We start from the raw sequence: 27,374 nt of genomic DNA on the forward strand, positions 1-27,374 counted from the left end.
CTGTGAATCAGAGGGGTAAAATGCTGCTTACTTTTAGTCCTGACCAGTGAGGATATATCAGTTGCAGTTGCAGGATACTTAGTAGTTGTTCCACATCAGCATTTGATAGTAGCACAAAACATCGAATTTTGTTTTACTGTATATTTTGTGAAACCGTCGTACAATAGCATTAAAATGTTGTGAACAACGATTAATTCGAGCGAACGGGATAGAAGGCAGTTTGGTGACCAAATGCGGTTCCAGGGGAGTGAAATCTCTTAATGTACTTTGTATCAGCATGATATTCTGTCGCAATCGCTGGATTTGGGATTCTCCACTTACACAATACACGCGTATTGGTAAAGGCTGTCGACGTCACAGAACATTCTAGAATCCAGGTGCATGACACGCCATTAACAGGGCATGGCAGGCGAAGATTGCGATACGTCGAGAACGGCGATACACGAGATTTGGGCGCTGTCTCATGATTATCGCAATCAGACAGTCAGATAATTTCTCTCTTCGTTTGAAAATATCGCACAAAGGAAAAAGGGACAGAACCCAGACTATCCCGGGCCTAGACCAATCATAGTTCAGGCAATCTTTGGCTGTCGAAAGTCACCCGCAAATCAAGACAACGCTGGAAGCTTCACATGCAGACTGATACCCCGTTTATACTGAGGAAAAAAAGGGTTCTGAAGCCTCCTATAGCAGCCTCGAGCAGCCTTTAAGCTCAGTATAAACAAACAAAATTCAGAAAAGGAGATCCGATCAAGTGCAATATTTTAATGATTAGAATACGCGTTTTTGATGTACTTTGTTTAGTGTTATGCTTCTTACCTTTCATTTATGTATATATATATATATATATATATATATATATATATATATATTTAATGTTACAATAGAGGAATGCATTAAATGCCAATTGTCTTGATTTTAATTAAAAAACCGAATTTTCGGGGGTCCTCCCCCTTCGTCACGGATTACAGTGCGAATGAATTTTCACTGTGAAGATTTTTTATTAAAATCAAGACAATTGGCATTTAATGCATTCCTCTATTGTGACATTATTATTGCTATTTCTAGTACTGCCAATACGCGGAGCAACTACATATATATATAATAATATATCTATTTTCCTTTATATGTGGAATTTTGAAATGGAGACTGTTGAGAATTTTTTTGCCTTAGTGCATTATAATAAATGACATGAATCTTGAATCTTGATCAGGACAGGTTCTGAAACCAGTGGCTTAACTACTGGGGGCACGAGGGGGGGGGGGGGGGCAATCCGCTGGTAAAAAAAAAGTAAATACAAATAAACAAAATATACTTACCAAAATGGTAATTCAAGGGTTAGCAAACTGCTTTTGAATTCGACATGAAAGGGTAATCACGAAATAAGATATTTTTCTAAGATTTCTTTTAACCATAATCAAAGAGGTACATATGTATAGGTATAGGTATATAGTGTGGAACATTGTTCAAAAAGCCCGGAGCCGACAAAAGATTGTGATTCAGCGTGATTCCTGGTTGGCATTCTGAATTTAAGCATGCAGGATGTGCGCAGTGTACTCAGAACATCCGAACGGCAAAAAGAGTCGCTGTAATATTGCGCAGTGTAGAATGTAAACCTTTGTACCTTACGCTTCGTTATATCAAAGCTAGACCATTGGTTTTCCAGTGTTGCTTTACATACTTGTCTATATAAAATGTCTTGCATTGCCAATAAAAAGACTTGACCTGAGCTATTTCCTAACTTTTCGATGTATATAATACACACACACACACACACACATACACACACAAACACGCACAATAGGGGGATGCTCTAAAGTGCAGTTTTTGGACATCCTTCCCCCGCTTGGTCACTTCGACGCCACCTCGCTGGTCATACCTCCCCCAATCATGAACATAAACCGACACCCTTGACTACCAGTGGCGGATCCAGGGGTGGGGCCGGGGGCGCACCGGCGTCCCCCCCCCCCCCAAAAAAAAAAAAAAAAATCCAAAGCTATGGACTGCAAAATGTCAAAATTTTCAAGCTCGCTCGCTCCACTCGTTATGCCATTCTCCTGATGTTACTGCCAGTAATTGCCAGCAGTTGCGCCCGGTGCACCCCCCTTAATTTCCAAAGCGAAAAAATATGGCTACAAACGGCAGTTTTGGGACTGTAAAATGTTAAAATTTTCAAGCTCGATCGCTCCGCTCGCTCGCATGTAATCGCTATGACATTCTCTTGATGTTGCTGCCAGTAATTGCCAGCAGTTGCGCTCGGTGCCCCCCCCCCATGTCTTGACCCACGGTACGCCACTGTCTGAAACCACCTTCAGGGGGAAGTGTAGTCCAGATACTGGACGATTTTAATCGTCCGCATTCCCCACACTAACACACGCATACACAATCATGCATGCACCCACACAATGCGCCCAACCGCTGATTGCGACACTCCACCAATTATTGGTACTCCCGAAGGAGGGGTGATCTTGTGTAATACCGTGTACATACAGACACCATCAACGTACGTCCGTACGTCACTGCATGTCAGTGCAGGGAGGTGATGCTACGAATACAGTCCAGGAAGTGGACTAGGGGAAGTGTCATAAACAACCCAGGGGTTTCGACCAATCCCCGCTGAAGAAAGCCTTTCAACTAGCACACTTTCACTCAAAAGTCCGCGCCATATATCAGAGGGAAAGAGCCCGGTGAGTCTGATAGGGCAGAGACTCCAACTCTCCCGTTTTCGACGGGAGATCTGCCGCCGAAAGCCCATTTTTGCAAAATCTCCGTTCTCCCGCTTGAGATTTGATTTCTCCCGCCCTGGCTCTTCGTCTCCCGGTGGAAAGCATTTCTTACTTATTGCTATCGTATGTTTAAAAAATAAGCCTTAGATAGCACCAGAGAACATCTAGAACTCTAGGAACTTCGCGCTTCGCACACATCAACTTGGAGTCTCCCGTTTTCTAGGGGTTTCGGGCGGGAGAATCTCCAGATCAGAAGGTACTTGGGGTTGGAGTCTCTGCTAGGGCCTGCTAGGGTCTGCTTTGGGCAAGCAGTATGAACAGACGAGAGGCTGCTTTTTCAGAGTGGGCTTTCGAACCTCCTCGAGGAGACTCTGAAACCCGCTAGCAGTATTAAATGGGGTACTATACATGCATGCATACACACAAACATCCATAGGGCCACGCACGCATGCAACCATTCCCAGTTTACCGTCGATGGTGTACATGGGTATTTATTTGGTCTTTTCTTTCCATCAAGACACTATCTGCCAAGGTCCTTTCCTTCATCCCTTAGCAATAACTTCCCCAACTTCACTGCCATTGTATATATGAGACGTCCTTCTCCCTCCCCTAAATCCTTTGCTCTCTTTTCAAACACGAACAGGCTATACAATAGAGTTACTTGGGTACCTAAGGGGGGGGGGGTCACAGTGCACCCCCCCCCCCCAGGACTCCTCGAAACTTACATTTTCAGGATCCTCATGACATACCAAAACATAATCAAGATGTTAACAGGAACGAAAAGTGGCTGTTCTAGGTGAAATTTAATGTATTCTATTGTTTTTCATAATTTCTTATGTATTTCTTTGTTTTTCAACTTTTTCAACTTTTGTTTTTTCTTTGTTTTTCTATTGGAAATTGTCACTGACCACTTTTCTACCATAATTAGCACAAAACTAATCAATGAAAGTGATTAATTGTAAAAATAGTGGAAAAGTGAGCAAAGAAAATGGGATTCCATCGGGATTCGAACCCGAGACCTCCGGATTGCTAGACCGGTGCTCTACCGACTGAGCTATAGAAAGCCCTAGTGCAGTGTTCGTCCCGGAAACCCTTAATTCTCAATGCTCGGGTGGTCAGAAGCTATAGCAGTGTGTTTGTGTGTGACACACACGCACACACTTGAACCTGGCATAAACCCGAAGGATAATTCAACTTGGGGATAAATGCGAGGGATCACCGAAGTGATGCAGCTTTTTTGAGTTTGTAACAAATAAAGACAGAATAAACTGACCAGAAAGAATATAAATTATTAGTGGAAAAGTGAGCAAAGAAAATGGGATTCCATCGGGATTCGAACCCGAGACCTCCGGATTGCTAGACCGGTGCTCTACCGACTGAGCTATAGAAAGCCCTAGTGCAGTGTTCGTCCCGGAAACCCTTAATTCTCAATGCTCGGGTGGTCAGAAGCTATAGCAGTGTGTTTGTGTGTGACACACACGCACACACTTGAACCTGGCATAAACCCGAAGGATAATTCAACTTGGGGATAAATGCGAGGGATCACCGAAGTGATGCAGCTTTTTTGAGTTTGTAACAAATAAAGACAGAATAAACTGACCAGAAAGAATATAAATTATTAGTGGAAAAGTGAGCAAAGAAAATGGGATTCCATCGGGATTCGAACCCGAGACCTCCGGATTGCTAGACCGGTGCTCTACCGACTGAGCTATAGAAAGCCCTAGTGCAGTGTTCGTCCCGGAAACCCTTAATTCTCAATGCTCGGGTGGTCAGAAGCTATAGCAGTGTGTTTGTGTGTGACACACACGCACACACTTGAACCTGGCATAAACCCGAAGGATAATTCAACTTGGGGATAAATGCGAGGGATCACCGAAGTGATGCAGCTTTTTTGAGTTTGTAACAAATAAAGACAGAATAAACTGACCAGAAAGAATATAAATTATTAGTGGAAAAGTGAGCAAAGAAAATGGGATTCCATCGGGATTCGAACCCGAGACCTCCGGATTGCTAGACCGGTGCTCTACCGACTGAGCTATAGAAAGCCCTAGTGCAGTGTTCGTCCCGGAAACCCTTAATTCTCAATGCTCGGGTGGTCAGAAGCTATAGCAGTGTGTTTGTGTGTGACACACACGCACACACTTGAACCTGGCATAAACCCGAAGGATAATTCAACTTGGGGATAAATGCGAGGGATCACCGAAGTGATGCAGCTTTTTTGAGTTTGTAACAAATAAAGACAGAATAAACTGACCAGAAAGAATATAAATTATTAGTGGAAAAGTGAGCAAAGAAAATGGGATTCCATCGGGATTCGAACCCGAGACCTCCGGATTGCTAGACCGGTGCTCTACCGACTGAGCTATAGAAAGCCCTATATAGTGCAGTGTTCGTCCCGGAAACCCTTAATTCTCAATGCTCGGGTGGTCAGAAGCTATAGCAGTGTGTTTGTGTGTGACACACACGCACACACTTGAACCTGGCATAAACCCGAAGGATAATTCAACTTGGGGATAAATGCGAGGGATCACCGAAGTGATGCAGCTTTTTTGAGTTTGTAACAAATAAAGACAGAATAAACTGACCAGAAAGAATATAAATTATTAGTGGAAAAGTGAGCAAAGAAAATGGGATTCCATCGGGATTCGAACCCGAGACCTCCGGATTGCTAGACCGGTGCTCTACCGACTGAGCTATAGAAAGCCCTAGTGCAGTGTTCGTCCCGGAAACCCTTAATTCTCAATGCTCGGGTGGTCAGAAGCTATAGCAGTGTGTTTGTGTGTGACACACACGCACACACTTGAACCTGGCATAAACCCGAAGGATAATTCAACTTGGGGATAAATGCGAGGGATCACCGAAGTGATGCAGCTTTTTTGAGTTTGTAACAAATAAAGACAGAATAAACTGACCGGAAAGAATATAAATTATTAGTGGAAAAGTGAGCAAAGAAAATGGGATTCCATCGGGATTCGAACCCGAGACCTCCGGATTGCTAGACCGGTGCTCTACCGACTGAGCTATAGAAAGCCCTAGTGCAGTGTTCGTCCCGGAAACCCTTAATTCTCAATGCTCGGGTGGTCAGAAGCTATAGCAGTGTGTTTGTGTGTGACACACACGCACACACTTGAACCTGGCATAAACCCGAAGGATAATTCAACTTGGGGATAAATGCGAGGGATCACCGAAGTGATGCAGCTTTTTTGAGTTTGTAACAAATAAAGACAGAATAAACTGTTAAACAGAATAAAGTTTATTCTGTCTTTATTTGTTACAAACTCAAAAAAGCTGCATCACTTCGGTGATCCCTCGCATTTATCCCCAAGTTGAATTATCCTTCGGGTTTATGCCAGGTTCAAGTGTGTGCGTGTGTGTCACACACAAACACACTGCTATAGCTTCTGACCACCCGAGCATTGAGAATTAAGGGTTTCCGGGACGAACACTGCACTAGGGCTTTCTATAGCTCAGTCGGTAGAGCACCGGTCTAGCAATCCGGAGGTCTCGGGTTCGAATCCCGATGGAATCCCATTTTCTTTGCTCACTTTTCCACTAATAATTTATATTCTTTCTGGTCAGTTTATTCTGTCTTTATTTGTTACAAACTCAAAAAAGCTGCATCACTTCGGTGATCCCTCGCATTTATCCCCAAGTTGAATTATCCTTCGGGTTTATGCCAGGTTCAAGTGTGTGCGTGTGTGTCACACACAAACACACTGCTATAGCTTCTGACCACCCGAGCATTGAGAATTAAGGGTTTCCGGGACGAACACTGCACTAGGGCTTTCTATAGCTCAGTCGGTAGAGCACCGGTCTAGCAATCCGGAGGTCTCGGGTTCGAATCCCGATGGAATCCCATTTTCTTTGCTCACTTTTCCACTAATAATTTATATTCTTTCTGGTCAGTTTATTCTGTCTTTATTTGTTACAAACTCAAAAAAGCTGCATCACTTCGGTGATCCCTCGCATTTATCCCCAAGTTGAATTATCCTTCGGGTTTATGCCAGGTTCAAGTGTGTGCGTGTGTGTCACACACAAACACACTGCTATAGCTTCTGACCACCCGAGCATTGAGAATTAAGGGTTTCCGGGACGAACACTGCACTAGGGCTTTCTATAGCTCAGTCGGTAGAGCACCGGTCTAGCAATCCGGAGGTCTCGGGTTCGAATCCCGATGGAATCCCATTTTCTTTGCTCACTTTTCCACTAATAATTTATATTCTTTCTGGTCAGTTTATTCTGTCTTTATTTGTTACAAACTCAAAAAAGCTGCATCACTTCGGTGATCCCTCGCATTTATCCCCAAGTTGAATTATCCTTCGGGTTTATGCCAGGTTCAAGTGTGTGCGTGTGTGTCACACACAAACACACTGCTATAGCTTCTGACCACCCGAGCATTGAGAATTAAGGGTTTCCGGGACGAACACTGCACTAGGGCTTTCTATAGCTCAGTCGGTAGAGCACCGGTCTAGCAATCCGGAGGTCTCGGGTTCGAATCCCGATGGAATCCCATTTTCTTTGCTCACTTTTCCACTAATAATTTATATTCTTTCTGGTCAGTTTATTCTGTCTTTATTTGTTACAAACTCAAAAAAGCTGCATCACTTCGGTGATCCCTCGCATTTATCCCCAAGTTGAATTATCCTTCGGGTTTATGCCAGGTTCAAGTGTGTGCGTGTGTGTCACACACAAACACACTGCTATAGCTTCTGACCACCCGAGCATTGAGAATTAAGGGTTTCCGGGACGAACACTGCACTAGGGCTTTCTATAGCTCAGTCGGTAGAGCACCGGTCTAGCAATCCGGAGGTCTCGGGTTCGAATCCCGATGGAATCCCATTTTCTTTGCTCACTTTTCCACTAATAATTTATATTCTTTCTGGTCAGTTTATTCTGTCTTTATTTGTTACAATTGTAAAAATAATCAGGTTTTCATGACCTTCATGACAGAGCACCTGTTTTCCATAGGAAATGTACACAAAATCACAAAATTGTGCCCGTTTTGGGGAGACATACCGTTACAATAATGGGCGTGACTTCGCAAAAGTATACGCGGATGTTGCAAATTTGGTCTCAAAAGTTGTGCGAGACCTGACCAAACAAAGTCAAGAAGCCTCGCGACAGATTTATAGCGCGAAACTTTGAGGGGGGAGTGGCGGATCCCCCCCCCCCCCCCCGTCCTTATGTATGTATGTATATAATATATATGTGCTTACATGTAGGGCCTACATAGTAGGGTACTAAGGGGGGGGGGGGGGTCACAATGCACCCCCAGGACTCCTCAAAACTTACTTGACTTTGTTATGTTCAAGTCTCACGCAATTTTTGAGACCAAATTTGCAACTTCCCCGCATACTTTTGCGAAGTCACGCCCATTTTTGTAACGGAATGTCGTCCCAAAACGGGCACAATTTTGTGCTTTTGTGTACATTTCCTATGGAAAACAGGTGCTCTGTCATGAAAGTCATGAAAACCTGATTATTTTTACAATTAATCACTTTCATTGATTAGTTTTGTGCTAATTATGGTAGAAAAGTGATCAGTGACAATTTCCAATAGAAAAACAAAGAAAAAACAAAAGTTGAAAAAGTTGAAAAACAAAGAAATACATAAGAAATTATGAAAAACAATAGAATACATTGAATTTCACCTAGAACAGCCACTTTTCGTTCCTGTTAACATCTTGATTATGTTTTGGTATGTCATGAGGATCCTGAAAATGTAAGTTTCGAGGAGTCCTGGGGGGGGGGGGGTGCACGGTGACCCCCCCTTAGGTACCCGACTAAGTATACACACGTAGGCCTACCCATGCACTCACGGGAAAGAAACAATGGGAAAAGAAAACAAAAATCAAATCACTATTCCAAGGTGCTCACATTTTTCAGTTATGCAACATGATCTCTTAAAAATATTCAAATAACAAAAACGAACAATCCCATAAGATCTGCAGTTACTTCCAGATTGATTCCACGCTGATTTAGATTACATTCAATTGCAAATACCTCCAAGTACAAAAAGGAACAACTAATGTTAGCCTTGATTAAAATCGGGAAATATTGTCCATTGCCTTATGCCTGCTTGTCTTCACAAAAATGTTTCAAGCTCCTGCTCCTACTGCACAAATGATAATGATAGTAGCGATGATGATTATAATAATAATAATGATAATAATAACAATAATAATAATTATAATAATAATAATAATAATAATAATAATAATAATAACAATAATAATAATGATAATATTGTAGTAATAGCTAGTAATTAGTTACACTGTATATATTTCTCCTTCTTAAATGACACATTGTATTGTACTCTATTATTGTATAGTATTATACTCTCATGTACTATACAGAGTGTTGCGTATAGTCTTACCCTTCCCTTTTCTTAAAATGAAAATACATGAAGCCGTTGAGTAAGGCTTTATACAGAATATTACAATCTTCCTCAATTAATCCCGAGACATTGTTAGAGATAATAATGTATGATATCAATGTTAGATCACAACGTAGCGTCTGATGAATGTCTCATGGTGCATAAATATACCTACAACTACAGCCAGTGTTATGTAGGGCCTACATGATTACACTGTATCATGCAATTGCCGAATCCTTGCAATTAGAGTTTTAATGGGAAAGAGTTAATTGTTATTGCTTTATAACTTGACCACCGAAGAATGAATTTAGGATATTTTTTACGGCACAGACCGATGAAACAGTATGCTGTGGGACGATGACATCATTACCCCAACTCCACGGTACTGTGCGATTTAAACAAAGATCCTAATTTTGTGAAAACACAGGATTTTTTTTTTCATTCCACATCTTTCCTAGGTCTTAGGTTGTTAACGCTTCTATACCATATACTTCCTCTTTTGAAGTGGTATATAAGCACGTAAAATATCAGACTTTTTTTGGCAGAAAGTGCTATAAACTGGGCAATTTATAAAAAGGCACGTACTCGAAGCACATTATTGTGAAAAGCCAAACGCAGGCATATATACCGCATAAAACAGTCATCCGCGTTCGCACTTTCTCACACATACATGACATAAAAAAGAATTACTTCAATCAGGAGACAGATGAAACATAGTAATCCACACAAAAGGAGTCACGTTATAACTATTCAAATAATCATAATGTCACATTGTGTTTATTCTATATCTTCATCTGAGATTCAAGGGAAACTCACTCAACGAACAATGCCGAACTCGTTTACTTTTTAAACCAAATGCTTACTATATCTCTTTCAGTGATCAACATGAGAAAAGCTGATGTTGCATAACACACGTTTCCTCTCTTCTTTAAGCTTTTCAAGATTTTATAATTGGAAAAGTCTTTACAATGTCTTGCGTGGGCTAGTTAAGTGATACTAGCAGCGCTAATAGGTTAAAAAGACGAAAAGTCAATTACCCCTACACAATCATTGTATTATACTGTCCTATATTCATCATAGCTGAATGGCTTCTAATGGTTGTAATGTAGGTGATTTCAAGGTGCACCATGACATTGTATTCCTTCTCGGATATATGGTCTTGAAAATGACCACTCAATCTAAATGCTTCTTTAAGAATATGCTTGCATGCTTATCAGAATGTGGCACCTGAGTACATTCTTTTCAGGACCACACTTACATGAAAATAAAAAACAAAAACAAAAACGATGTACTATGAAACCACCACCATATTAACCATGGAAACCACCAAAGAATACCTCAACGGCTGCTAGTTTGTAAACAAAAAAATAAACAGTACACTTCCGCATGGAATAGACTACGGTTGATAAGAATCGCTTGAATGCAGATTATGTACCAACAAATTTATAAAATAAAGTCACTATTTTCCAAGTTAAGAAACATGCATTTCTTGTGTATGCCTTACTTCAAAACCATACAGAATCCATATTATAATAATGATACATAGAAAAATTACCTATCCGAGTCTTCGAGAATCTTGCATATCAATATCTACATTTCTTATTAACGTCTGATGAATTAATGATTTTTATCAAGGTTTCATTTCAATCACATCTCTTTACAGAATCATTGAGTAAAAATGGAATCTTATTCAAAATACAAACTTTACAGCATGTAAAGTCAATGATTTGAATCTATAGATTTAATTCATACTACTAAAATATTCTGCATTTTTAACTTCTTGCATTACGTGTTAATGAATTTTCAGTTACAATTTTTGTTACTTTCTTATTTGTACTGGAGAATAAGAAGAAACCGGGGTACAGATGTGTTCAGATTAAAGAACATTTTGTCCGAGACCATAACTATGACGAGTTTATCAGCGCACATATTATAGGCTACATAAATACATGAACTGGAACCTCAGTAGGCGTATATCAAGCATGTTTTTTTTTTCTATTCAATTCAATTCCTTTTTTGTTATTTTCCATCCAACTAAGAGTGAAACAAAATTCAATATAAAGCATGCGTTAAAAAGATCATATTGTATAATTGTTTTCAATCAAAGAAAAAAGGAATACATAACGCAATGTGAATCGCAAAGTATGTAACTAAAAACATGCTTTGAAGGATAACAAAAAGCAGGTATGGAAAATGAATGGTCCACTTAAGAAGCAAGACCTGTAATACATTGATCACCCAAAAAAAAAATGAATACATATATATATACATCATTATAAACAGTAATTATTTTGAGGTACAGGAAATACAATTTCATGCTGATCTAACAATGTTCAAGTTGTAGGCAATATGCGATGAGCCTTGATGTAAGCATAATGTATAGTTGCTGTCATGCAAAGGATACGATAGGCTCTATATAGTTGTCTCAAATAACTTAGCTTGAACCACAGTTTACAGAATGACTCAAATATGATTAGTTTAGAAAACACATCACTGGATATTGATCCAGATGGATATCAAAATGTATATATATTCATAATATATCCTATCTACCAATTTGTTGACGACTTATGAGTAGATTGGGTGGATGATGCTGTCAATTTATCAAATGACTTTGATTTCGCGTGGCAATTATTGTGCAGATTTGGCGAATGTCGTCGTCGTCACAGGGAACCACCGTTCTCCTTCACGTGCCGTATACAGTATGACATGACCCACTCTGCCGAGACTGGAACCCTATTTACTCATGTCTCGGTTGGCAGTGTTGAAATTTTGGATGCACTTCACGAGACCGATACCCACAAGTCATACAGCTCACGAATCATACAGCCCATGAGTTATACAGCTCTCGAGTCATACAGCCCATGAGTTCGACACTAAGCTAATAAGGGTCACGAGACCGACACAATTAAGCCCCGTGTTGTATCTGTCGAACTCGTGGGCTGTTTTTACCTAGTGTCGAACTCATGGGCTAATTATTTTGCCTATACAAGGTGTACTAGTATTGTCGAACTCATGGGCTGTATGAGTCGTGACCTGTATGACTCATGGACCTGTCTTCAATGTCGAACTCATGGGCTGTATGTCTCGTGGGTGTCGGTCTTGTGGGATGACCCCCATATTTTGTCTCTATGGAATATCTAGAATAACTAACGAGCTATTCGCAAGTACGTTCAGAGGTGCAACCTCCTCGGAGGCGAGCATTCATGACTATTGTAGACTGCTGTCCAATTTTGTACTGTTGCAGAGTTGCCGAGTCCTGGTCCAGTGGTTTTCCTGCGTGTGTCAAGGCCTGCTGTTGGGGCGCGTCACCGGTTCTCTCTTGAATCTTTTTCTTGAGCTCACCGATTGTGTCCTTACTACACGTGTCAATGGTGATGGTCTTCCCATTGAGTGTTTGTACGAGCACCTGGAACGTGTTCCGTGTCTGCTCTGCGGTCCTTGGGCGCCCATTTGCTCTGCCTGAGGTGTTTCCCCAGATTCCTGAAAAAAAAAGAAGAAAGAAGAAGACATTAGTATTTTGCTACCTGCCAGCCTCAGAGAAGCAAAGAGTGGCACACTAGAACAATAATCCTCCCTCCAGGGAAGGACTATCAAATGCCGGAGCAAATGTGCCAAAACAACAAAGTGTACTTGTTTTTACGAGTTAGAAATTGCTCCACTCGAAGATGTTGAAGATTACAGTATTTCTTGAATGAAAACATGAGTGTGTTATGCTATATACATACATTCATACAGACTGATTGAAGAACAGATACTGATGCATTTTTATTTACGTTCAACAACTCTTAATAGGTGCACCAAATTTTCAACGTGTTACACGTCTTCTTCATGGTTTCCGACAAATATGTAAATATGTATATCAATGTTTATATATATATATATATATATATATATATATATACATGATATATGTTTCATCCCATCCCTTAAGTGGTACCTGTATTATATACACACTTTCATGCATGCACATTTACAACTTGTGGGTTGGGCTTTGTCATATACGGACAAATACACAACCGAAGTCCAGTGCAATAGAGGACTTGTAACTTCCAACTTGAAACTTTCATCAGTATGAAAATATTCTCCATGCCATTTTTTTTTTTTTTTTTGAAGACATGGAATTGCAAAACATAAAATTCTCATCGCATTATATCAGGCACTGACATGTTTTTTTTTTTTTTTTTTTTTGTTTTGTTTTTGTTTTTTTGGCACAACATACCAGGGGTCCCGCGATTAGCTACTCTCATGTTGATCCGTGAGCTGTGTGCGATCCTACAGTCCCGCAAAGAGGTAGTGTCGTCACGCGCTTCCAGAACTCGTGTGCGAACACTAGGCCCTTCAATGATGTCGACACTCAGGTGCTGTTCATTTGGACGAACACTGGTTCTTTCCTGGACGCAGGTTCGCAATTCGCGTACCGTCCTGTCCTGGTCGATAGAAATCTTGTGCTCTGTCGTCCCATCATTCAAGAAAACGTCTATCATGCTGATGCCTGGTAAATCTGGTAGTGGAACTGAGCCGGCTTCTGTCGGTAAGAGACAAAAAGGAGGACTGAGCCCACCACATTCCTTTCTTCACAACATAGCAAAGCTAAAGCAGTATACATAGACTATATCAGAAGAGCAAATCAATACAATGTTGCTTTAAATTGTACTTCTGCAACATAGACTATGCGCTATGCGTAAATATCCGAATATCGAATGTTAAATCTAGAACGTCGAATATCAAACTCGCTGCACGTGAGTTCTATAGTGCTAATACAGCTGTTGAATTGTTCTCCAAGTAAGCAACAAACTGAGTGCAATTATCCTCTTATCGGTATTTTTTACTCCCTTGCAAAAGAGGTCAATTATTAGTTCACATGTAGTTGTCTCTTTCGAGTTGTATTTCAGAGCTGAAACCATTCAATGTTTCTAATATTGTAAACTCATCAAGATGTGCATTCCATTACTGTCTAGGGGTAAATCTTAATGAATTTTCAAACAGGTAAAAAAACAACAACAATGAACGCTTGTTCGTCAGACCTTACCACGTGGTTTATTTAGAAGTCAACCCCTTTCATGAGGGAGAAAGGTTTGCGGTAGCACCATGTTTAGGACCCCAGTCGTAGTCCATGTAGGGATCGTTCAAAAGCCTATATAGAAAGGAGAGAGTTGAGTGCTCCCCATACACTTACCACTATTTGCCTTCCTTTCATACACTCTCCCCATGTCGCTTCCCTCCTCAACTCTCCCCTTTCTAGACTCTTCTTTTGCCAAACACCGACCCCTACAAGGACTATGAGTACACATGGTGTTATAGTAATCCTTCCTCCCTCATTTACTCCACTCCTTTCACGTAATAATTAAGAAGAGGATGAGGTCCAGTAAGACTTACCTTTGCCAGGTGTAAACGTCGAATTCGAGGCATCAGAGAAGACCCCCAATGTCGAAGACCTGGCGTCAACATGTCGTCCCGTTCCGATGCCCCCTCCGGTGCCGTTGTCAGAATGGCCCGCATGATTATGGTGGGTGTGCAGGTTAGTATATCCGTCTGTGAATACATTATATAAAGCACATTATGCTCAGTACTCTCAAGTTATGATAATCATGTACATATCATTACAGTATACGTGATGTTTATTGAACAACTCCTTGTTGACTATAACCATTCTATTCTATTTAGAAACTGTCGTATATTGTACCACGTATCAACGACGAAAATCTGAGTGAAGTTGGTAAGTGGATTTTGTATAAATGAATAAAAAATAAATAAAAGAGCATTCAATGCGGTTCAAGGTGCGCGAAGCCTCCTAATAAATATGCCAACAACTGTCTGGTTTGTTGCCAATCCGATTCCCAATATGGAAGTGCGAAACAGCCACTGGCACAGTCCGTCTACAACTGTATGAGATCAGGAGAGAAGTACATAAAACCCTTACAGCCCCCCCCCCCCCCCGCGTATATTCATGCACGTGTACCATTATTAAAATTCATAGTGGATAATTTATCATCAGTAGAACAGAACTCAAGAAATGTATCACGCTGTCAATACCAACAGTTTATTTACAGAGCACACACATTTTCGGGCATCCTGCCCCCCCCCCCTTTTTTTAAAATTACTTATGTATGCTGTTTGTATTCTACAACAACTGAAATAATCTTCATCTTAATCTTAAGCTTTTCCGATAAAAAACGGGCACCGTGACCGAAAAGTAACTTTCTGTGCATTGTAAAGTGTTGGCATTAAAATCATGATACAGATTTGGGAGTTATGTTCTCCTATTATTGATAATTCAGTTTACATATTGCCCACTCAAATACACTGATAAAAAAAAAAACAACAACTAGGTTTTAGACGATTTGTTTTTTGCATTCTGTTTGTATTCTATAAGCAACTGAAAAAAAATTCAATTTTATTCCTAATATCCATCCGTAACCAATGTTAGATTTACTATCTGACATATTCTATTCAATTCGTTCCCAAACACTTTACAATCAAGCGTTACTAAGTTTCACTTTGTGTTTAGTATGTTTGGTATAATACGAACATGATTTTTTTTTTCCCTCTTCTAAACTTAATGGTTCAGGTATCAAAGTAGGCACATTTGGATGCGACATGCACTGTTCAAACGAGGAAAATAATCACTAGGCGCTAATTGTTATTCAGAGCTTACGACCAAGCTATATATCGTAGGAGTTGAGATCCCCTTACCTTGATGGCCGGTGCCAGATGTCAACGTCGAGTTGGAGTGATGGGAAGAGACACCCGATGTCGAGGATCTGGAGTCATTATGATATCCCGTTCCGTGGGCATGTGATGACGATGACGCTGACGATAGCGATGGAGCGACGCTGTCTCCAATTCCGCTGTCAGAATTGCCAGCATATCCTTGAGCGGTGGTTTCATCCATCTGTGAATCAGAGACGTAAAATGCTGCTTATTTTCAGTGCTGACCAGTCAGGATATATCACTTGCAGTTGCAGGATAGTTGTTCAACATCAGCATTTAATAGGAGCTCAAAGCATCGAATTCTGTTTTCTTCTATTTTGAAACCGTCGTACCATACCATGAAATTTTAGTGAACAACGACAAATTCGAGCGAATGCGGTAGAAGGCAGTTTGATGCCCAAATGCGGCTCCAGGGTAGTGGAGTCTCTTAATGTACACTATATCTGCGTCATATTCTGTCGCAATCGCTGGATTGGGGATTCCCCCATTTACGCAATATTGACAAAGGCGGTCGACGTCACAGATCATTCTAGAATCTCGTGCCTAGTCTAGCTTCTGGATTCTTTTTACTTGTAGAGGTTGTTCAGTATGTGTACGCGAAAAACCGTAAGAGGGCATGGCAGCTGAGAATTGCAATAATATTCTGTCGAGAACCGCAGTATATGCGAGTTAATTGGGCGCTCTGTCTCGAATATCGGAATCACAAAAATTTTCGCCCTCTCTTCAATTGGCTTGTGGCAATTGGCAAATAGATACCGCACCAAGAAAAAAAAAGTACGGAACTTAGACTATCTCGAGTCTGGAATACTATTAAGGCCTACTCCGCGACCGACCAATTATAGTTCAGGTAATCTGGCTTTCGAAATTCATCGGTAAATCAAGACAAAGCTGTCAGCTGTTATTATTATATTATTATTATTATAGCTTCACATGCAGACATAAATAAACATGCACACATACACACAAACATTAATAGGTCTTACACGCACGCATGCAATCATTCTCAGTTTACCATTGATGGTGTACATCATACCTATTGGTCTTTTCTTTCCATCAAGACACTATATACATACAAAGTCCTTTCAGTCATCCCTCAGCAATAACTTCCTCGACTTCACTGCCACTGTAGGAGACGTCCCCCTAAATCCCTTGCTATCTTTTCTTGGCAAACACACACGTACCCATGCATACACAGGAAAATAAAACAACACTCCAATGTTACTCTATAAGGTGCTCATATTTTTCAGTTATGCAACACGAACTCTTAGATAACTATGTAAGCGAACAATTGATCCCATGAGATTTGCAGTTGCTTCCAAATTGATTCCATTCCAGGTTTATCTAAATTATATTCAATTGCAAATAACTTCAAGTACAATGTTACAACCAGTGATATAGCCTTGATAAAATCAGGCAATTATTGTCCATTGCTTAAAGGTGTCTATTGCTTAAAGGGTACTAGTCCACATAAGCTACTGTTCTTATAGTGCGTAAAATAAAATAAAAGATATTAGTAATGATAATGATAATAGTAATAATAATAATAGTAATAATAATAATAATGATAATAATAATAATGAAACGAAAATAATGATAACACCAGAAATACACTAAAAAGTGTTATGAAAATCTAGTAGCGAATTCATTTCTATTCTTTTATCAAGTGCACGCATTGCATCATAGTATATCAATGCATTTCTCTCATGTCATCCTAATATTCCATAGCATCTTACATACAGTAATACTTTCCCCGTATAAGTCGATAAGACCGTTGGGGGCGCCACAAACGACCTCACAGCCTGCTTTCTCCATCACTTCGTTCTCCTCTGCCTCTCTTTGTGCCTCTCTCAGGCAGTTTTAGGCCTGTCCAGTCTCACAAGCACCATAGCATACTCATGGCTATGAATTCCTTATGTTCTATTGTTTTAATACATACAGCAATCATACACGGATAAAGAATAACATATTATTTGTATCCAAATGTATAGTCCTACTATATTCAGTCAGAATAGATGATTTGCATTTTCATATTGATAAAAGATTAACTAAATTGTTGTAGTGAGGTAAAGTTACAAACCCCAAGATGTTCCAGCAGTCGCCAATGAGTGTGGTTGATGTCTATTGCTCAATCTCGTCATGAAGGTTGTTTTTATCAATCTGTCTAAATATTTGATTTGGGATGTCGCAATGGACGATAGACGTTTTTCAACAGCAGTCAAACGGACTTTGCATTTGTCGATAAAAATCGTACCAATGCTCTCATAGTATATAAAGGATGTTTGAGAAATTCGACTTCATATCAAGGTGACTTCACACTAAATAGAACAAAATCAAAAGCTCCATCATGTCTTGTATACAAAGCAGTCACATTACAGAAATACAATCTAAATGTCATGTGACTGAATGAATGTTTGCGTTAATTCTCTTACAAAATAAATTTTCACTCATTTTCAAGTTTTAGGTAAGTTAGAAGGAACACATTATAACATTTTGCTACAGATCATCATAGACTTGTAAAAACTTACAGGGCTGCAAGCATGTAATTACTAAATTGCATAAAAAAAAAATGTTTGTGTGTGTGCGTATGTTTAATCCAGTTTTAATTTTTGTTTGTAAAGAATAATATTACATTCGTTTTTAACATTACACAACACATATATCAGAAAAAAGTCGACGGAATGTTTATTTTCATATGTGGAAGAATGTGGAAAAATAAAGATTATTGGAAAAAAAGTGTGTGTGTATATATATATATATATATATATATATATATATATACCAAGAATAGATAAAAGATCACTGTTGTGCATTTGTGTGTGTACGCGTAGCCTGAAAGACGGAAACATTGTACGCCAAGTACGAAATTCTGTACTGTAGTACGACCTTGTCATCCTCATCACTCATCTTATCGATCCAGGCATAGTCTCACCAGCACGTGCAACAAACAGTCACCTATGAGGCTCTGCCGCTCGAACTGCTCCAGGCGTCACTGAACATGTCAATCTGTACTTCCGGGATGAATGGGCTGTGTGGCATTCATAGTTAGCTATTACATAATAATATTCAAGGGAGAAAGCCCTATACACGGACAGGTATCGAATTTAGGATTTTTCGTTTGGTCTCATTTAATAGTCCAGATTGTTCGTCACGACACAACAATACTCCCTATTAAGTGACAGGAAAATAACTTACAAAATACTGCTAAAAGTGATGCCGCTTATACATAAATACAGTCACATTATAAAGGTATGGTAACACTGAGGCAATGCTTGAAATAACATCAACACCAATGAAAATGGTTCAAATAAATATGGTTTTCACTATACATATAAACCATCGCTAATCACAGTGGACTCTGTGCATAATTAATGTTCTCGTTCTGGTGAAACTGATTTATTCAATTTACATTTGATGAATATCACGGTATCAAAATTACATATACATTTGAAAATTGACGATCATGGACAATCTAGTCTGTAGCAGTCTGATTTCACTTTTGACAGAAATACGAATACACTGTTTACATTGTATAAGGAAGAAAATAGAGTATATGTAACAACGCCACAATACTGATAATCTTTGCTTGTAATTATCTTGCTTACAAGATTTCCACCTTGAAGTAGGTGTTCAAGAGGTGTTGCAGAGGATCAAAGCATTCGAACACTACAGCCTATATAGCAAATCCACACACGTCCTATTCTATCAATTATCGTCAGTTGATTTGATAATTATTCCAAGGCCGTCCTTTGTGCTTCTCGGGATTTGTCAGACGTTCAGTCTACAGCTTACTGTCTGCGTATGCTGCTTTCCTATCACATAAAGTTTGACACTAAATGTAGAATTCCCATGTAGAAGCCCAAACAACAAAAGCAATTTACTACCCTTTTTTATCTCTGTCTGAAATGAAAAAACAAAACAAAACAAAACGAAACAAAACAAAACAAAGTCTTGAGACTGATACCTTCTGCCCGACAACCTTCGCAATGATCTTCAGAGATATCGTTTCTGAAGTCACATACTATTGCACAGAAAGCAGAGATATCAATAAATGTCTTTAGAAATAGAGCAATTTCATGATGCAGTTCTGATTATTTTGCAAACATTGCAACATAGCGGGAAATATGGAAGGGAATGCTGATGAAGACAGGCCATAATAACTACTGATTTAAATGCTACCTTTTCACGGTCTCCAAAGTGTTTTTTCTTACATCATTATAAAATATTGAATACAAACAACATCTAAATAGAGATCATGAAAATGAAATAACATCTCTAGGTACTGTACTTAAAAGAGTAAGAAAATAGTGTGTTTACATCACAAATCACATTTTAATTTCATGTTGTTCTCATATTTACCTTGATCATTGATAGCGATCATTGGTAGTGGCTTTAGCTTTTGCAGCAGAAGCTGACATTATCGGTATAGATAAAATCGGTTCCATCGAGAATATTTACGTGCATTTAATCATCACAAACAAGAACATGATTGAATACATTATTTCAGTATGCACCACGTTTCATCCTTTTCTGTACGGATTTCTCACTGAGAAATCGTGAAGATTATTATACTTCAGTCTTGAGAAATAGTCATGGCTATAGTATACATTTAAATATCATATCATAAAACTTCTTGGTACATAAGTCATGAAATCGATGACATATATATATATATATATATATATATATATACATAAACACCAATACCACAAAGCGTCACGTGATATGAGAACAAAGTTGCATCTCACATGCCTGTGAATGCTTCTACCTCGATGTAATTGTTTTTTTTTTTCCTCAATATCTCAACAACTTCTTTAAAATTGAACCTGATATTTAATCAGTGCCGGCGCGCAAAATGATCATATTTCTTTTTCAGTACTGATACAACACCAACCACCATCTTATCGTCTTTCAGTCATACTACCTGCCATCTCGGAAATAATGTTTCATTACCAGAGAATGACCAGAGAATGTTTTGTGTAGTAAATTGTGCTGTTGTTTCGGGATCAAAAAAAAAAAGGGGGGGGGGGGGCAAAGTGGTGACACCTATTTGTGTCAGATCGAGATACCAGAGAATGAACCAGTGCAATCTGTGCATTGAATTGTGCTGCGCTATTGATTTTACCAAGTATCTTCTTATGGGAAACAAGTGCATGACAGCCAGATAGTGACGTCATACAAAGTGGGTACATTACAGGGTTTTACGTGTACACATATAGGGCTTGAGGATACTTATTTACAGTTTTAAACAAATGTATAGCCACGGCAACTGAAGTTTATTTGCATTGGGGTAAGAGTGGATTTAAAAGGGGAGATTCTAACCTTCAACTTTCTCCACCAAAATTCTTTACTCGTCACCATTCCCAACTCTATAAGACATAGAAGTGATTGATTTGTAAAACAAACTAATAATTATTGAAGAATCAGTCACTGGTTGTCTAGTGTGGTTCAATACCACATAGACCCAATTACCATTGCTTATATTGCATACTGCCACCCCCACGGTTAGCTATTCTCACGTTGACCCGTGAGCGGTGTACGATCCTACAGTCCCTCAGAGAGCGAGTGTCGTCACGCGCTTCCAGAACTCGTCTACGAACAACACGATTGGGCCCTTCCATGATGTCCACAGAAAGGTGCTGCTGACTTGGATGAACTCGGGTTTTCTCCTGTACGCGAGTTCGCAGTTCGCGTACCGTCTTGTCCGGGTTGATCGAAATCTTGTGCTCTGTCGCGCCATCTTTCAGGAACACGTCTATCATGCTGATTCTTGGTAAATCTGGTACTGTGCGGGCCCTGTCGGTAAGAGGCAAAAATAAAGACTGAGCCCATGCGCTATACAATCCTTTGTTAAAAAAACAAACAAAGCAAAAGCGGTGATGAAATTGGTTTAACCACTGGTTCGCAATACGGTGAGTTTGTACACTAACTAGTCGTAGTTGTATTGTCCATCCAATGTTTTATTTTCAGTCTAACAACAGTATATGTCTCCCCCCCCCCCCAAAAAAAAAAAAAAAAAATACAACCACATTTTCGCATCGATAACACCCAATATGATGAAACTGTCTAAACTGTCTAAAAGACTTCAGGGTCTTATCTTAGCTATATTTTGCAGAAAACCCCATTCAGTTTGGTTAAGCGGTCACAGAGAAACGTGGATTGTTGTAAAGCATGTCATGAGTCTGATTCTTCCAAGTTTAGCACTTCCATGCTCTTGTGTGTGAATACAATAGACAGAACTTGGAGGGAAGAGATTCCCTATATATCCTCTATACAAAATTCCTCACTTCTCTTTGACCACTGAAGCAAATCGAATGGGGTTTTCTGTAAGGTGTGGGCAATGAGTTATAGTTTCATACCCTGAATTTGTATTTAGATTGATTCACTATCTTTAAAGAAATCATTGCGGAGGGTCCCATTATTATTTTTTTTTTTTGGGGGGGGGGCATACGGTACAGTTTACTTGCATGATGTCAATCAAAGAGGACGACACCGAAAAATAGCTTTTAATTGTCTGAATACTCGGGCAAATTACACTTAAGTGTTGATCCAACTGTTGAACTGTTCCCATACAAACGACAAATTATCAAAGTGCAATTGATCCCATCAAAGTATTTTGCACTCCCGTGCTAAAGAAGCTGTATGGTATTTCTCTCTTTCGCGTGATATTTCAACGCTGAAACTTTTCGATGTTTCCAGCATTTTAAACGCACGTCAAGACGGGCATCCCATTACTGATCTAGGCAGATTAATACCGGCATGACTATGCAACAGTTATGCCTGCATCACAGACGAAAACAAATAAAACTTCCACTTTGTCATCAAATTTATCCGTATTGATCAAAATGTGGCTTCGGGATGAGTAATTTAGACACAAAGGCAATTTAGCCTCGGTTACAATGCTTTTAACGAGGTTAATGTTAGAACAATATAGATTTAAAGCCAATGAAAGAACGTATTCTTTTGGATTTTATTTCTTAAAAGGAAATCCAGCGAAGATGTATCTACAGCACTCTAGACGACTTGGGAAGTGATGACATCGTCACCTCTCGTAATTTGCGTAATAGATTATTATGACTGCTATCAGTCACTGTGAAAACAGGTGGAAAATAAGAACATTCCCAAACAAATTTTAATTAACGTCTAATCCGTCATGGATTTCTGCCATGATAATGTGTGTTACGTTGTATAAAGAAAGGTAAATTTGAATATGGAGTGACACTGTATTTTGATATTTGCAACATATTTTGCAAATATCTACTTCATCAAAACCCTTACACAAAATTCATACATTATTTTGTCTCTTGAAGGATTGGTTTAGTCTTTACAGTCCACGTGACGGTCAAATCAGGCAAACTATCCAGAGTAAAGAATGAATTTGAGGAACGGTTTTGTCATTCTGTAATCATTTTCTTTTTGAAGGTCATAAGTGGCTGAGTTACCACGGTAACCCATATATTGAACAGAATATAATGTCATGGTTAGCTCAACATTAGCAAAGGGCCCATATAAAGAGCTTTGTATACAGTAACATCATCACATTGCTACGGTACCAAATTTTCTTTCATTTTTGTCAGTGACTTAGCAATTACAACCCTTCCCCTTATAAAGAAAGAGAAAATCTTGCTGATTGATTAATTTGATGCGAACGGTGTAACTTATTCTGACCAACCACTGTCGAATTCATTTCCAAAAAGGGAAACAGTTTTCATGATTCTCGTGAAAACTTGTGTCGATGAGAGACTTGTGTGTGCTGATGACATCATTACCTTCTCCAATTTGCATAATGTGGTTGCCACCAATGTCATTCTTTTTCAAAAGCAAGTGAATATCTGAAATTCCAAAGCAATCTTATTTTAGCTCTGATGATTTCAGTGAATTCTGTACAATTCTACTTCTCTCAAACTCCATGGTACAGGACACCGTAGAGGGACGTAGAATGGATTTTAACACAAATCGCTTGTTCGTCCGAGCTACGAACAAGCGATGGTTCCACGGTCCTTCATTTTGTGTACTATTGTAGGAGTTGAGACCCCGTCATCAGACTTACCTAGGCCTTTGCCAGATGTCAACGTCGAGTTCGAGTGATTGGAGAAGACACCTGAATCCGAAGATCTGGCGTCATATTCATGACGATGTGATGACGATGACGATGTAGATGGACCGACACTCTGTCCCACGCCGCTGTCAGAACGACCAGCATGCCAAAGGTAGGTGTGGTTACCGCCATCTGTGAAAAAGACGCAATGACCTGCTTATTCCCAGCGCTGACAAGTTTCGTTAGGTATTATGTACATGGCAGTATGGATGTTTTTGCCACTTCTCTCCCAAAATCTTCTGATAAACAAAGAAGAAAATAGAAAAAAAAAGGTCTTCGCACTTTTGCCAGCCACTTCTCAACAACATAGTCTGAGAAGGAGCCCCTACATAGTCTGAGAAGGAGCCCCTGGAGATTTCCAGTATCGAATGTAAACGAAACAGCTAATCAGTTTCCGTCCGGGAAAGTTAGCATTGCGCTGGTACGAAAATGTTCGCAAAGAGTTGGAAAGTGGGAGCCGTCCAATCCCCTCAATCTGCCTGCTACGTGGTGTCCACAGAATCTAAGTACATGCATAATTATACTACACACACACACACACACAGTATTATATATATTATGCCCTTGTGATTGATAGACATGAAACAGGTGATGAATTTCACTATGTTTTCGTATATATGCCCCTTCTTTGAAAAGGAAAGACAGTTATATTTAAGCAATCATTATTTGGTTAAACGTCCTTGCTCAGTACACATGTCCAGATTATTTTCACGTTCGCATTTAGGACAGCTTAAAAGATTAGTATTATTTGTTAGGCTGATCATGTCATATTTTGCAAATTTTGCAGAAGCCTGAACAAGTTGAGTGTACTTTAGTTAAGAAAGAAAATATTGTAACTCGTAGTGGTAGAAAAATTAAGCATCCAGTGATACTCGATCTCTAGTACATATTTTGTAGCTGTATGTCACGATTGTTTGGTCGTATGGTTCACAATTATGATTAGTTAACCTTGCTTGCAAATTTGTATATCACTGTTTATATGTTTAGTAGGTATTGACTATTTTATATACATCATTGTAATATGTCACAAACATGTGTTCTTTGATACTGTACTGACCATACCTTGTATTTATGTGTTGTACTCTCATACCCCGGAATGAGGTCGGAAGAGTCGAATAAAATCCATAAATCTATAAATCTAATAGTTATTCGATTCAAATTTTCAGCGGCCTCCGCCTTCTAGAGGAACCTAGGCCTTTTCCAGATGTATGCATATATATATATATATATATATATATATATATATATATATATATATACATATGTGAGATGAAAAAGGAAGGAGAAATCGGTGGGTAGCTTTGACATCATTATTCCTCTTACTGTTCTTCCTACATACATATTTTATACATGTATACACAAGCGTAAGCCTTTTGCAAAGGCGGCCCTCAATGGACTCGCGCGCACACAGCGATCGGATGGGAGCAACTCTCGCAGCTCGCCGGTCGCGCGCTGTGTGTGCGTGTGCTTGAATTATAGCGAGCTGCCTTTGCAAAAGATAACATACGATACATATTCAATGTAATCCTATAATCATGAGTGTGAGGTGTGAAATATCTTTACTCATACGAGGTGGACGTCCTTAAACGAGCAAATAAATGGCGATATTTTCTCATCTATTCACAGTGAACCAATTTGTTTACATTCATGAAGCATTTGCATTTTCCATGCTAACTTAATTTATTTATGATCAGATTATGATTATAATCGCTTTATTGCTTCTTTTCGTTTAATTATGTTATGTTGTACCACACTGCAAAAAGTCCGGTGTTAAATAGTGAACACCGAGCTGGTGTTAAATTTTCGGTGCTCATTTATGGTGCTAAATTAACACCTTCGGGTGTCATTTCCGAATTTTAAACTGTTTGTTGAAGAGTTTCTTAGTAACTGCACTTCTTGTTGATTTTTAATCTAAACAAGACGATCAAGAATTTTACATAAAAATACTAGATTTTTGAAAAAAATGTGAAAATAAATTTACACCAAAGTAACACCAGCTGGTGTGGTCTCTTATTAAAGCTGGACGGGTGTTAAACCATTGATATTAACACCACCAAATATCAAATCAACACCATGTGGTGTCATTTTTGAATAACACCAGTACAGTGTCAAAATAACACCAGGTACAGTGTCAAATTAACACCACGAAGTGTCAGGTGAACACTTTTCAACGCCATCACAGTGCATTTTTAACACCTGTGGGTGTGGTCCTCTCTTGAAGTTTGATCGGTGTTAGATTTAACACCCGTGGTGTTAAATCTAACACCAATGTTTTTACAGTGCATAGACCCGACCAAGACCTATAAAGGCTCATAGCCTGAAAAAAAGAAGTGCTGGAAATCCATGTCAGGGGATGTGCACTTCCTCAGTTAATTATATGATGTGTATAATTTTTATATAATAGTTATGAGAGAGAGAGAGAGAGAGAGAGAGAGAGAGAGAGCGATGCATCCAGGAATAAACTCACACAATGTACATAGGCCCATGCAAACATTGCTGACAAAATATAGGCCTAAACACCAATGAACACTAAGAAAAAATAAAGCCTACCAGTTGATAGATGATATCTATGTCTGCTGATTACTTGTGTTCTACGAAAAAAGAAACTGAACAAATCTTGTTCGACGTTCATCCATACATGTATATTCTATCAAGTACTTAATGCTTATAGTAATTCTATGTGATATAATATCATATTTGATTCGGTCCCAAAATACTTTGCGATCTCACGTTTCTAAGTTTCAACTTGTGTTTTACATTTGTTTATTCTTCTAAAATCCATGGTCAGGTATCAAGAGGCAAATTCGTATCCACTGTTCAAACAAGATGAAAAAAAAAATCACCAGGCGCTTGCTCGTCAGAGCTTTACGACCAAGCGATGTTTTCGCAGCCCTTCCTTCTTATGTAATATCGTAGGAGTTGAGGTCCCTTACCTTGATGGCCGGTGCCATTTGTCAACGTCGAGTTGGAGTGATGGGAAGAGACACCCGATGTCGAGGATCTCGAGCCATTATAATATCCCGTTCCGTGGGCGTGTGATGACGATGACGATGACGATAGCGATGGAGCGACGCTGTCTCCAATGCCGCTGTCAGAATTGCCAGCAAACCCTTGAGAGTTGGTTCCATCCATCTGTGAAGCAGAGATGTAAAATGCTGCTTATTTTCAGTGCTGACCAGTCAGGATAATTGTCAATTGCAGTTGCAGTATACTAGTAGTTGTTCCAATCAGTATTTGATATTGGCACAAAGGATCGAATTCGTTTTATTCTATTTTGAAACTGTCGTACTTTACCATTAAAATGTGACCGAAAAATTCGAGCGAACGCGACAGAAGGCAGTTTGGTGACCAAATGCAACTCCAGGCGAGTGAAGTCTCATATAATGTACTTTGTATGAGCATGATACTAGTATTCTGTCGCAATCGCTGAATTGGGAATTCCCCACTTCACAGATCATTCTAGA

General features: G+C 39.3%; 2 protein-coding genes across 2 annotated transcripts; both read right to left on the reverse strand.

Annotated features, from left to right (window-relative positions):
- Positions 1–9,872: 9,872 nt before the first annotated feature.
- On the reverse strand, positions 9,873–16,146 carry LOC140234795 (uncharacterized). Its single transcript, XM_072314832.1, has 4 exons — positions 15,798–16,146; positions 14,481–14,636; positions 13,324–13,629; positions 9,873–12,584 (listed from the first exon to the last, which is right to left on the reverse strand). Exons 1-4 carry the CDS (start codon positions 15,994–15,996, stop codon positions 12,259–12,261), a joined length of 987 nt encoding a protein of 328 aa, XP_072170933.1. The 5' UTR covers positions 15,997–16,146; the 3' UTR covers positions 9,873–12,258.
- Positions 16,147–21,170: 5,024 nt separating this feature from the next.
- LOC140235295 (uncharacterized) lies at positions 21,171–27,110 on the reverse strand. Its single transcript, XM_072315324.1, has 4 exons — positions 26,844–27,110; positions 23,863–24,042; positions 22,100–22,112; positions 21,171–21,608 (listed from the first exon to the last, which is right to left on the reverse strand). Exons 1-4 carry the CDS (start codon positions 27,040–27,042, stop codon positions 21,281–21,283), a joined length of 720 nt encoding a protein of 239 aa, XP_072171425.1. The 5' UTR covers positions 27,043–27,110; the 3' UTR covers positions 21,171–21,280.
- Between the last annotated feature and the right edge of the window lie 264 nt (positions 27,111–27,374).

Source organism: Diadema setosum, chromosome 11, assembly GCF_964275005.1.
Source record: "Diadema setosum chromosome 11, eeDiaSeto1, whole genome shotgun sequence".
NCBI lineage: Eukaryota > Metazoa > Echinodermata > Echinoidea > Diadematoida > Diadematidae > Diadema > Diadema setosum.

Coding starts and splice junctions, on each gene's coding strand:
- LOC140235295 (XM_072315324.1), bottom strand. CDS start 27,042: ATGGATGGAACCAACTCTCAAGGGTTTGCTGGCAATTCTGACAGCGGC. Junction 24,043..26,843: donor AAATGGCACCGGCCATCAAG/GTAAGGGACCTC, acceptor TCTTTTTCACAG/ATGGCGGTAACCACACCTAC.
- LOC140234795 (XM_072314832.1), bottom strand. CDS start 15,996: ATGGATGAAACCACCGCTCAAGGATATGCTGGCAATTCTGACAGCGGA. Junction 14,637..15,797: donor ATCTGGCACCGGCCATCAAG/GTAAGGGGATCT, acceptor ATGTATTCACAG/ACGGATATACTAACCTGCAC. Junction 12,585..13,323: donor AGCTAATCGCGGGACCCCTG/GTATGTTGTGCC, acceptor TTTTTTTTTCAG/GAATCTGGGGAAACACCTCA.